Raw genomic sequence first — 13,407 nt, 5'->3', positions numbered from 1 at the left:
ATGGAAGTTATGCAGAAACATTCAATAGAGAAAGGGGATGAAGTATAACAATAATATTGGAACACAAAAGGGCTTCTTCCAAGGGTGGGAATTATGATCTGTGTCAAGTCAAGGATGTTCTTAAGAATACTATTTCAAAGAGCAAAGAGCCTCAGAATAGCTACAATCTCCTTACTTGTTTCTCCTTACAGTCTCTATTGCCACAGCTAGGTCACATCTAAGGGCCATCTGTCGGCTTTAAACCGCATGCTCTTTATCTCAGTCCTACAACCACAGTCTAGTATCAAAAACACAGATTTACTCAAAATTGCTGCCAAATTCTGAAAGCCTTAGATAGTTAATTTGGTTGGAATTTTAATGCATCTCGGCAATAGGCAGTAATTCTAACCATTATATATGTTGCATCTTAGCTAGAGCAACATGCATTGTGGTGAAGCTTAAGTTCTCTGATGTATAGTAGAGCGCACAAGGGACAAAAATTCAGTTAAGATTTTAATAAGAGAGAACATCCATTAACTAGAGATAAAATAGGTTAAAATGTCAGAGTTTTTTTAAGAAGAAAGCTACAAAGATACTCAGGAAGTAAACAGCTTGTGTGTGCTTGCCAATTTAAAAACAAATAAATAAATGTAAAGCAAATATATTAATTCACTTTCATGCTAATTATATTTCCTAGTGGAAACTAAGGATGAGAAATATCATACCTTAAAATCTCTTTAGGTCCAATAACACTAAATACACTCTTACACATTAAATCCACCTTAAAATCTAATAAGGTGTCAGATACAATTAGCTCTGCTAATAAAAATTAATCAGAATTCTTTTAGAATAAGCCTTTAAAACCTTGAGCTTACTTCTTAAGACACTTTATCCAATAAAGGCTGAATCCTTTGCTGAAGTTTCTAAGCACTGGTAAAAATTACAAGAATTATTTGTACATAAAGAATTATATTACTGTTTGGCATTACTCCTCGTCAGGTTTTTCATAAAACATAGAGACACTCATAAGTGCATATGTAGGAGTGATTAATGTTTATGAAACAGAACAGTGGGATTCCAGAAGTACCATATGATGACATGTCAATATTTTGATCCTCACAGACTTAGAACAGCTGTTTCTTCAGCCCAGCTGATACAGTGAAAACATCTCAAATTCAACACAGATAAGTTTAATTCCTAACAAAAGAGACTACTATGGATCTGTATAAGTAATTTTAAAGAATTAAAATACCATTTCCAGGATTAGTCTATCTTAAAGTTTTGGTTTACTGTTAAGGTATTGCTGTAGAGTCAAAGGATCTGACACAAAGAGAGAAACACAGCCTCATTTAAACAGGAAACAACACTAAATGATTCTTAATAGCTCTGTGAAGCCACTCACTCCCTAGTTTTCAACTACAGCTAATGCTTCAGTTTAACAATACATTCTGACACCCCTGGGACCCTCTGGCCCCTCTTGTTCTTCCAGACATTGTAGAAATAAATGGCTTGCACACAAATACGTTCAGCAGAACAGCAAGACAGAACAAAATGTTATGTTCTGTGTAGTATACTTCTTCCATAGTGACTTGCACTTGAATTCTTGCCAAGAGAAAGCCAGTAAGAATTTCACTGTAATTTCAAACAAACCTAACTTTCCTCTGAAATCACACAATTTTACTTACATTATTTCAACCAACAGCAATAAAGGAAAACCAAGTAGTGATTGAGAGAAAATTGTTTCATTGGACTCTCTGTGGATTTGGTTTAACAGGGAATACATAAATTCAGTTTCACTTCCAGAAAATAATTGTAGAGGAACTGTCACGCTGTAGACAGATCCTACATTTTTAAACTAATTTCAGAAGTGATTTACAGGTCTGCTATGCAGAATATAGTGGCTTTTTAATACAAAATTTAATAATTACTTGAGTTTATTAAACTGATTGAAGAAACTAATTTAATCTCATTCTAGATTGTCTTAATAATGTTGACTCACTTTGAAACTAAATGATGTATTACAAAGATAGTTAGGCCAATTAATGGATTCATTCATCAATGGATTTTCAGATAATTGGAAGTATTTGTTTTCATACCTTTCACCTAAATTTCCTTTTAATTCCCAGAAATTAAAAGGGCAAGAGTACTCTACGGGACATGACATACTCTACACTTAAGAGAGTGCTCACCTTTTATGGACCTTGTGTGAAGTCACACTGCACCTGACGAGTATAAAGGCTCCTACAGGCACATTTTAACCTGTGGGTCTGTCAGGTTATCTTAGGAACACACTGCTCAGCCAGCCTACAACAGAGAAGCTTTCGTGAAGATCTCATAGAAACCTTCCAGGATCTGAAAGGGACCTACAGGGAAGCCAGGGATGGACTCTACATCAGGAAGTGTAGTGACAGGACAAGGAGTAATGGGTTCATACAAAGGGGAGAAATTTGATTTAGATAAACTTCGTTACTGTGAGGATAGTGAGACACTGCACAGGCTGCCCAGAGAAGTTGTGGATGCAGCACATCCCTGTCTGTGTTCAAATCCAGTCTGGATGGGGCACTGAGAAACCTGGTCCAGCGTCCCTGCCTCCGGCAGAGGCATTGGAACAAGAAGATCTTAAAAGTCCCTTCCAATCCAAGTCATTCTGTGATTGTTGCAGCAGAGGAAGAGAGGCAGTAGTTGAAAGCCACATTATGCGTGTTAAGCAGGAGTTATTTTCACTTTGCAACAACTCATACAAACCTATATTTATATAAACTATAAATCTATTTAGGTCTTACTTTTCCTAACTTATTCAAGCTGCCTGTTCAGTGACACTTTCTGTGCTGTGCTTCTTAATGTTTCCAGGAATAAGTCTTTCCATGAAAATATTTACAAATAAATTTAAGGAAAAGTGAGACTGAGAATTTCTTGCATGAGAAATGGGAAACAGGTTTGTTTCACAAACAGACATAAGTGAGGTGGATGAATAAAGCACAGTCTACATTCAAGCAACAACACATTTCACCATTTTTTAAGATTGCCTACAAATTACCCAATCTTCCACAGAGATGGTGAGATAAACATGAAAATGATGGTCTATAAATGATTGTGTGTAGTACTGGAATTCCTGATCAGTCATAGTAGCTTAGATAAGGCAGAACACTTGCTACTTACTGGATCTTTAATAACTGAGTTGTAAGAAACTAACTGAATCCTGTTTAGCTGAATGATGCATTTTCTCAGGTTAAGTGAAGAAGACCACTATAAGAATAACAAAAAATTACTGAATAGCTTCCAATGTAACTAATGTTCACATCTATCAATTCAATATAAGACTAATTCCAACCCAGACAGGCATACAGCTTGTCAAAATCTTTATGAATTTTTCCATAAACTGAATTTTTTCCTTTTTCTCTATGAAATCATAGTTTATGATACTCAGACATATTCTCAACTGTTCTTTTGAAAACCCAGGTTTACTATTATAGCCCTTATTAATATGTCTAATCACATTCCTTGACAGTTTTTTTCTCCATATAATATTAAAAAACACTCTGGATCCTGCCAACAAAACACATTTATCCATGTCTTTACTAATTCAATACTTTAATATGTCTACAAATGTATTCAGTTCTTACTCTACAGTTACAAGTTTACCATGGGAGGCCTTTTTAAATATGAACATCATATTTGCTGCCTCTATTTCTCCTCTAATGAGGCTGTTCATATAACCTGTTCAACAATCAGTTGTATAATGCCATTACTTTATCAGTATTTTCACACCAAATTCTTTACAACCTTCCCTCAGCCTTGAAGTCAAATACCTATTTCTCCTAGAGCTGTTGAGCTGAAAGCACTCCTCAGCTTTAATTTGTCTCAAAGCTGATTTCACAACCATTTTCATGCTACCAACAAATTCTATACCCGGAGCTGATAACTTCATAAATCAGCTTTTCTATCCTCCTGTATCTGCTGTTTAATCAAAACCCCAAGGATATTATCTATGTTTTCTATAATGCTAAACACAATCAGAAATTACTGGATACCCTTCATTAGTTTGCTCATCAACACAATTTTTCTCATCAACTATTTTATACATGTTATCCAGGATCCGACAACCTCTGCCTGTATGGCACTTTTATCTTAGTCCCAATGAGCCTGAAATATAAAGACAAGGTTTCAAGTCAGTAAAAGTTAATTCCTGAAGCAAAAAGCTTCATTTCTTAGCAGTAATCTCATTGAATATCTAATTATTTTTTATTTTTCTTCTTACAGACAGGCATAAATAGTCTTGTCTCCCAAATTTTTACCCTCAAAAAGTACATTGTGTTCCTCAATGTTTTCTAAAACGAGCACCAACAAGCTATGTATGTTTCTGTAATCTCACACGTATCTGTAAGCTATGTGTTCAAATGAAAAGTCACAAATTACTAAAATAAAGCCCGGATTTTATAGATAATGAAAAACAGAAACACTTTGCAAAAACTATAAACACAGTTTTGCACTCTGTCCAAAGTAAAATACTAAACCAAGCACTGATCTGTCTCTTACTAGTGGCACAAATGCAATATTATTATTTTGAATGACATTATGGGGCTTCATTGAGGTGCAGGCCAAAAGCAGACCGGCAGAACAAGTAGCCACATAAAAATAAGAGAAGTTTTAAATAGATCTTTTGGGACAAATATATACTGCAAGTGGAAGCAAAGTACTGTACAGAGAGCCTTCAGACGTGTGAGTGTCATGAAGAACCCAGACATTAGTATGAGGTGCATACATTGATTCCTTTAGATATTATTCTCTAAGAAATACAGCCAAATTTGAAAGCATGAGTGTACTAACCCTGACCAAAGGAAAAGGCTTATCCTCAATGAACAGACAAATGACTCAGTCTAACAGCTTGAGTTTCACTTTATTCTTGTGAGACAGTGTCTCATTTCACCAAGAACTGACTCAACCTCTTGATGCACATGATGATGATTATGGTTATTGTTTCTTTCCCCATCACTGTCATATGCCACTAAAGTTCTTTCACTAATTAAACTATGAGCTTCAAAGTCACTTTTAAATAACTCCTACCAATATGGCAGGCAGATTCAGTACTTTTTCTCCTCCAGTTAGCAAGCTATGAAGTAGATACTATTTAAGCATTTAACTATTAATTTTTCTGGCAAGTTACCATCTTACTCTCTATGTCAAAGCTCCAGTGGGGTGAAGAAGCTGAAGCTGCATGCATAATCAATGATTATAGGGCATGCATGTAAAGGCTTCCCACTTACTCTGAATTTAGAAAATATTTCTCATATTTACTACATAAGCATACCAAAAGTGACACTTACAGACCCTAATTCCACACAACACACAACCTTAATACAATGGAACTAATTTAGAAGGCTGCATCCAGCTGTAAAAAGACATTGTACTTAAGAGAATAATTCAGTGTGCATATCACAAGTATATTTTTCAATTAAATGTGTGGGTGTTTTTCCCATGTTAAAGAAAACCTTTTTGTGTGAGGACTCAATCATCTTTAAGAAGGAATTATTAATATAAAATAATCTCCAATTGTACCAAAATCAAAAATCAATGAGAAATACACTCTGGTTTATGCCATGAACTACATGTGGAAATCCCTTTATTCACAACTGGGGTGTTGCCACTAAAACAGTGATACAAAGGGATGAAATAGTATCAAGAATAGCTTTTTTTCTGGTAAAATTAACTACTTCAGCAGTGTTAATGATGGCTTAAAGTTAAACCTAAAAAATGCACTTGTGGTGGTCTGCAATCTTTTTGATGACATGACAAAAATTTATGCATAATTCACACAGTCAAATTAGATGTGCAAGTGCACAACATCCCAATCACCAGCTCTGGGATTTGCACAAACATACTTGTTCCATTCCTGGTGGTTCCACATACCAGATTCAAAAGTCCTGTTTTTTTTTGCCATGTCACTTTGTCCTCTTTGAAAGGCATGGATTTCTTCTTGTTCTGTAGCGCTTTGTGGCTTTCAGAGGAATCCAGACTACTCACATTATCACCATTGCAGAAGTGCTCAGAAAATGCACAAAGTAGTTATCACTGCCACACAGTATTTTACCATACATATTTAGAAACACAGTGATATGTAAAAATAATGCTATTTGTTCCTTCTCCCAGTCTAAAAGTTATTCAGCAGAAAATGTATAGCAGTAGTTCTGCATTCCCTGTGCAGGATAAATGCCAGGAAAGTTAATATATAATACAGTCCTTTACAGTAGCGATTACCCAGATGCTTCTGTGGAACAGGATTACAGGCTGTTGACCAGTTAGTATAAAGACAGTAATAAACTGCCACATTCAGCATCTCCCATCAAAAGCTAAAGGTAGCCTGAGTGAAAGTGGCATCAAAAACTCTCAGGGTTCATCTAAGAAGCAGGTGTGTACGTAGAAAACCAAATTAAATCCTAAATAAACTCTTACTATCACCGGAAGTGTGCAGAGAAACAGGGGTTCTGATTTCTTTTTCTTGCACCTCCAAACTCCTGATTGCCAATCCCCAGCATTGCCTCATTTTCCTGTAGCGGTGGGAAATACATTACAGTATGTTTAGAGGCATTCTTCTAATTCTTTCTAATTGACCTTGAAGAACACGCCCACTTACTGGGGTAGGTGAACAATTAGAAGACATAGTAATTTGCCACTGAAAAGCAATTGCTATAGCTATAAAAATAAATTTTATATAATATTTTGTTCACTTTTAGGCAATTTCCTTTTTATTACATCTTAAGTCCATGAATCATGACAGCAGTACATACACGTCAGTTGGGACAGAACAAGGCACTGTAATGGTATTTGGATAATCCACTCTGCAGGAATGTTCATTATTCTTCCTGAGCTTTCACAAGATTTCCCTGGCATAATGCTGCTACAGCTGCTTTACAGTCTAATGTTATTACAAGGTCTGACTCAAAGACAATGTCTGCTAGAGGAATCTGGCAGGGTGCAAGAGTCCTATGAAAATCCTTGTGATGCTAAGGTGCAACTAATGGAGACTGAACTGCTTAAAAAAAAAGTGAGGAGTAACAATTACTTGTTTTGAGTGTTGCAAGAACCTTGAGTGATCTTTGTTATTTGTTGGTACAAAAATCACACTAATCCAAGTTATTTTTTCTGGAAATCTTATAATTTTTCTAATAAAAATAAACCATAAAAAAGTCTAATCTCAACCTTACCCACAGTACAGAAGTGGTGCAAAATACAATTTTCTTCAGAACTTCTCTTATCTACATGTTTTGGATTGAAGAAAACATGAAAACTGCAGAAAAACAGAAACTAGGAATTGGCTATCAACTACAGTAGCTGGTAAAAGGGAATAAATAACATGTAGTCATCAGCAAGAGCCAGCTCATGAAAGAGCTTTATTGGCAAACACAAGGAATTCCCTTTCCTATTTCAAACACATGGATGGAATCAATATAAAGTTTAACAAACATAACATTTTGGTCTGTATTTTACGTCTGCAAGCAAGATTTGGTCTGTATGATTGCTAGTGTGGCCTGGGTTGCTGCTAGTGTGTGACATATGAGCTCACACATTCTAGACAGAACTCCTGGTTAGGACAAAAATATCCAGTAATTAAGGAATTATTATCTATGAAAAAAAATGTGGTAAATAAAGGAGATCATTAGGTATGCATTCTTGTTCACATTTGCATGTATTTGTGTCCACGAGGCATCACCACCATTCCTGACCTGTAAATATGAGGAGTCTGGACTTTGGGGGTGGGGAGGAAGAAAATAAAGGAAAGGAAAAGGAAAAAAAGAAAAAAAAGAAAAGGGAAAGGGAAAGGGAAAGGGGAAGGAAAAGGAAAAGGAAAAGGGGAAGGAAAAGGAAAAGGGAAAGGGAAAGGAAAAGGAAAAGGAAAAGGAAAAGGAAAAGGAAAAGGAAAAGGAAAAGGAAAAGGAAAAGGAAAAGGAAAAGGAAAAGGAAAAGGAAAAGGAAAAGGAAAAGGAAAAGGAAAAGGAAAAGGAAAAGGAAAAGGAAAAGGAAAAGGAAAATCCACCCTGCAAAAGGAATTCATGCTGCCTCTTATTCCAAAGTACTATAATCTCAAAAAACTGTCAGTCCAAGTAGCTGGATAAGAAATCAGAACATGTGTGGGTGGATTCCTTCCTCCAGCCTGAATTAATTAAAAATGATTGTTTGCTGTATTATTTTAAAGCGGATTTTTGGAACAGGTTAAAGAACCACTGTTCTGACTTTAGCATTTCAAGCCTAATAAGAATGACTCATGTAAAAAACTTGGGAAGAAAAATTAATACTAAGAAGGTTAAATATAAAGTGTGTCTTACCATCTTATGTTCTTATTTGTTGCTTGGAGAAATTCACACATTCTTGAACAAGACCTACCTCATTCGTGGTTATTTCTAGTTAAAGCATGTACACAAAAAACTCATGTCTCCAGTCAGTCTGGGCAATTCTATTTCTAACACCTTAGGCCAGCCCTTTACTACTTCTCACATTCTAAGCCTTAAACACATATTAATTCCCTCTGGTTTCACTTTCCCAGCCAGTTATTAAACTATAAGAAAGTGATATGGACAACAGCTTTGAAGTAAAAAGGTAAAAGCAATTACAACATATATTTGAGAGCAGCATTTTGGGGCTAGTTAATATCTGAATAACTGATCAGACAGCAGTGAATACTGCTAAAAGAGTTGCTAGAACTGATTGTGATCTTGTACACATACATTTAAATACATAATAATAAAAAAGGAAAAGAAATCATAATTTCCAGATCACAAAAAAATTATCTGCCAAAACATTAAACAGCATACAGACTGTGAAAAGGGAACATACAGAATGTACTATGCTGCAGTACACCTTCAGTGAAAAAGGCTTGTTACCTGTTATAAAATCCTGAAGATAAACTAAGTAAGTCCTTTAAAAAAAAAAACTTACACAGAATTTTATGCATTCTATTATGCCAGCCCTCCACAACGGATGCACTCTCCTTCATATTTTTGTTGCCAGAGTTCTACATATGTTGACTTACAAGGGCTGCATGGGTTAGATAATGGCTAAATTCTACTCTTCTTCTTGCAGAAGATCAAGTACTTTGGGACTCTTTCTCTTAAACAGCCATTGATTTTCAGTGAACATATCTTAAAGACTTGCATTGTTTTTATATTTGCTGATATTGGGTAAGAGTTTCAAAATTTATTTAGGTGAGAACAAGCTGATAAACAATCATTTAAACCTTTTCTCAGAATGCAAATTTATCAACTAAATCTCTTACAAGCTCAGTTCTCCAAATACAGCCAGCACAATGCTTTGGATGTTTAAAGGCCATCAGCCATGATGGAAATGCTCTCCATTACAAGATTAGAGCTGGGTGGTGTTGGTGAGTTTTGAAATTGACCTTACTGCAAAGAAATCCCTATAAAGAAAGAGGAAACTTGACTTCTGCTTTTACAGATTACATAAGCAAAGCATCTGGGGTATTTTTTTGTCTCAGGAAAGAGAGAACCTAAGTCGACACACTTTCTTCATTCTTAGGATCTGAAACACTACATTTATGTCCTATTAGCCTTGTCTCTTGACTTTTCAGAGCATAGGGTCCAATATACACAGAGGGAAGGAATCTTTTAAGTCCTAGTTACAATGACATAACACAGAGAACACAGTTTTGAACTAAACTCTCCAGAAACTTGGTTTAAAATGTACACCTACAAAGAGATTTAAAAATATTGACCTGCCTGACACCATCCACTGCCTAACAGACGGGCACTAGTCATATCCTGCTGATGTTCACCCCTCATTTCTCTTTCGAGGGAGAAATCTCACTCTGACTTTATAAGCATCCTATATACATCACCACTTGGAGTCAACTTACACTTCCTTCCACACATGCTAAAAGCACCTGTACTCCATGAATTATCTCTACTGATGTCAGCAGCTGACATTACAGATCAAGTTACTGTGCAGTGTATGTTCCTTAGCCCCGTCCCTTCTATTCACACCTTTCACAGACACATAGCTTCCGCTCCCTCTCATAACAGATATTGAGATCCTTTTACAAAATGCATGAATTCAAGACCAAAAGAAATTTTACATTAGCTACTAAATTACTACTATTTTGGTTCTCTCCCAATCCACACTGAATAGGATGAACTAAGGTTCAAGATCCAAAGGAACATTGCACAGCACTTTGGTCAGTTTACCTTAACTGCAAGTTATGCACATCTTTAAGAACCACTGTTGAAGAATGCACATGCCTTTCTGGTTCTGATTCTTCCATTTTCTGAGAAATTGCACTGGTTTCAGCTTGGGTAGAGTTTATTTTCTTCACAGTGGCTCACATGGGTCTGTGTTTTAGATTTGTGTTGAACTCAGTGATGATAATACAGAGTTGTTTTTGTTATTGCTTAGCAGGCCCTACACAGAGCCAAGGCTTTTTCTGCTTTTTGTACTGCCACACTCGTGAGGAGGCCAGAGGTGCAGAGGAAACTGGGAGGAGACACAGCTGGGACAGATGACCCCAAATGACCAAAAGGATTTTCCATACCATATGGCATCATGCTCAGTATATAAAGTGAGAGGAAGAAGCATGAGATGTTTGGAATGATGGTGTTTGTCTTCCCAAGTAACTGTTATGTGTGATGAGACCCTGCTCTCTTGGGGATGGCTGAACACCTGCCTGCCCATGGGAAGCAGGGAATTAAATCCTTGGTTTGTTTTGTTTGCCTGCAGAGTTTTTATTTTACCTACTAAACTGCCTTTATGTCAATACATGAGTTTTCCAGCTTTTACTGATCTGATTTTCTCCCCAGTCCTGCTGGGACTGGAAGAAGTTGAAGGAGTGAGTAAGAGGCTGTGTGGTATTTGGTCATTGGCTGGGGTTAAACCATGACAGAAATTCTGCATGACTATTTAGTGTTCAAAAAACAAAAGAACAGATAATGTGCATAGCTAAAAAAAAAAGCCCCAACAACAACAAAAATCAGCTTGAAATTAATTCCAGGTTTCTGACCACAGTAAGTCTTCTAACAATTTAAAAAGAAAAAAAAAATTAACCACAAGTACAGAAACAAAAAAGAAATACAGACTGTTCCCATCTTTGAGGTGCAAAATGTTCTTGAACTGTTCTGTTCTGTAAAACAACATGGGAATTCATTGTGATGTCTCAAGTACTGTTTTTCAAAGCGTTGCAGTTCTGTTACATAATTTGGTCCACAGACATCCAACTGGTGCTAACAATTAGTAAGCATCCAACATTATGGTTATTAGCAAATAACATTTAAGTCAAAACACAAAAGTTGTAAGTCTAAAGATACAAAGCACGGGTGCAGTAACATTCTTGTACATGCTAAAAATCCCTCTGGACTTCAGTGAAGTCAGACTTTCCTAACTTTTTGCATTACAGAGGAGTTCATTGCTATTTGTCTGTAGTGGGCAACACAGTGACATCTACATAGTGCTAGCACCTCCTAGCAGCTGCAACAGATCTTGGAAAGAAATTTAGAAGACAGTAAATGGCATAAAAATTTGGCAGGCCAGGACTTGAATTCAACTGTTAAAATTAGAAGGTCCCATCACCACATTAACATTTAATTAAAAGTCCTGGGATTCTTCATGGAATTATCAGAACTCGCTTATAAGTGATGCAGCAGATGAACACCAAACACACCCACTTCCAATTTAAAAGGGAAATCATTAACATATCCCTTCACTGTTGAGGTTAAAGGAAACCCTGATACTGCATAAACAAAAGGACATTCTCTAAAAGTGTCTCTTTGTGTATGTGTGTGTGTGTGTGAGAGAGAGAATACTAAAAGAAATGCCACAATCAGTATTAGCCAAAAAGAATTAATTAGGAAAAAAAAATAAAAGAAGAAATCAGCAAGAAGAAAATGCATTTTGTACTGTATTTTAAATGCTCTACTTTTAAAATCCCAGTCTTCAATGTTTACCAATAAGCCATCATCTAAACACAGTCTAATTCTGGATGAGTTTTTATCCACACAGACATTTGATCAACTGCCATTTATTCTCACACAGTAAAATTCATATTAAGGAGTCAGCTGCTTGAGACTTTTGTTCATGAAATGTCAGTGCATCACATTTTCCAAAGTAAACCCTAAACTGTAAAAATTCCTAATCCATAATGTTCACCCTATTATGTGACATCAGGGTCAAAGGAAAGATAGCCGTTAATCCAGGGGCTTGAATTTATTTTATTTTGACACACCCACAGTATCTTCTAAGTGAATTCATTTCAGCAAGGCTAAAAATGTTAAGAGCAGAAACGTAAGCGCCAGAAGGAATATTGTGGGCTGAAGAATGGTTTTAAGGATTTCCTATGAGAGCTGAGAAACTGACTAAAGTTTATTTCTCCCTTACCTGTACAACACCTCTTTTGATCTTTCCACAGAACACTAACTGAAAAAGCAAACAAAAAACCCACCCTTATAGTGTCAACACACCTAAACACTGCATAATGCATGATAATGGTACGTCTAAGACATTTACTACCCATGCAGAATAAAATTGATTCCGTTCCCATTCCCGTCGTGGTTAGTTTTGAACAGAAAAGCTTTGTGACGGGCTAAGTGCATCAAATTGCCACCTGAACTAAAAGCAGTACAGGCAGCCCACACGCGTTTCACCACAGCCTATCAAGCTTCCCCTGGCACAGAGATGCCAGCAGAGACGGGGACAACCCGGCGGGAGGAGGGATGCCAGCAGATCAGCCCGTAACCTCGTTGTCGCCTGGGGGAGCAGGTCACGTCCTCCAGCGGTCCCTCACCTCCATGACTTCCCCCTGCGCTCCCAGCCACCGCGCTGCGCATCTGCGCCGCTCCGAGCCGGGTGTGCGAGGGAGCGGGGACTGCGGCGGGAGGCGGGATGTGCCGGCCCCGCAGCGCAGCCCCGCAGCAGCCCCTCCTCGGCCCGGCCACCGCGGGACCAGCGGTGCTGCCGCCCGCCGGGCTGGGGCTCACTTGTCACGCTCGGTCCCTGTCCCCTCGTCCCTCCCGTGCCCACAAGGACTCCCGAGCTGGCGGCCAGGTCGCCTCCCCGTCCGCGTACGCCGCGGTCCCGGCCGGGCGGGCGAGGCGCGGGCTCCCCGCTCCCCTGTACCTCTTTGCGGCGGCGGCGGCGGCGACGGCGACTGGCCTCGGCTGCCGAGCGCCGCCAGCAGCAGGAGCAGCGGCAAACTTTCCCGAGCCATGGCTGCCGGGCAGCCCACACGTCCCGCCGCGGGACGGGCAGCCGAGTGAGCCGCAGCCGCCGGGAGAGCAGAGGAGACCCCGGTGCCCCGGGCAGGCAGCGGGAGAGCAGGACACACCCCTGCCCCCCCGCACACACTCCCTCCCCGCCCCGCCGCCGGCCCGCGGAGCAGCGAGCGGGACCAGGGGACAGCGAGCGGGGCCGGGGGACAGCGAGCGGGGCCGGGGG

At 38.6% G+C, this 13,407-nt stretch overlaps 1 protein-coding gene across 1 annotated transcript in view; it reads right to left on the bottom strand.

Moving 5' to 3' along the window:
• Positions 1-13,180, bottom strand: part of LAMA2 (laminin subunit alpha 2) — a 334,586-nt gene extending 321,406 nt beyond the window's left edge. Inside the window, exon 1 of the mRNA XM_063153343.1 lies at positions 13,090-13,180. Within this exon, the coding sequence (XP_063009413.1) occupies positions 13,090-13,180 (91 nt within the window). The remainder of the gene's footprint in view (positions 1-13,089) is intronic.
• Between the last annotated feature and the right edge of the window lie 227 nt (positions 13,181-13,407).

The sequence above is a fragment of the Melospiza melodia genome, chromosome 3 (assembly GCF_035770615.1).
Source record: "Melospiza melodia melodia isolate bMelMel2 chromosome 3, bMelMel2.pri, whole genome shotgun sequence".
Classification (NCBI taxonomy): Eukaryota; Metazoa; Chordata; class Aves; order Passeriformes; family Passerellidae; genus Melospiza; species Melospiza melodia.
This window is presented reverse-complemented; position numbering and strand designations above follow the sequence as displayed.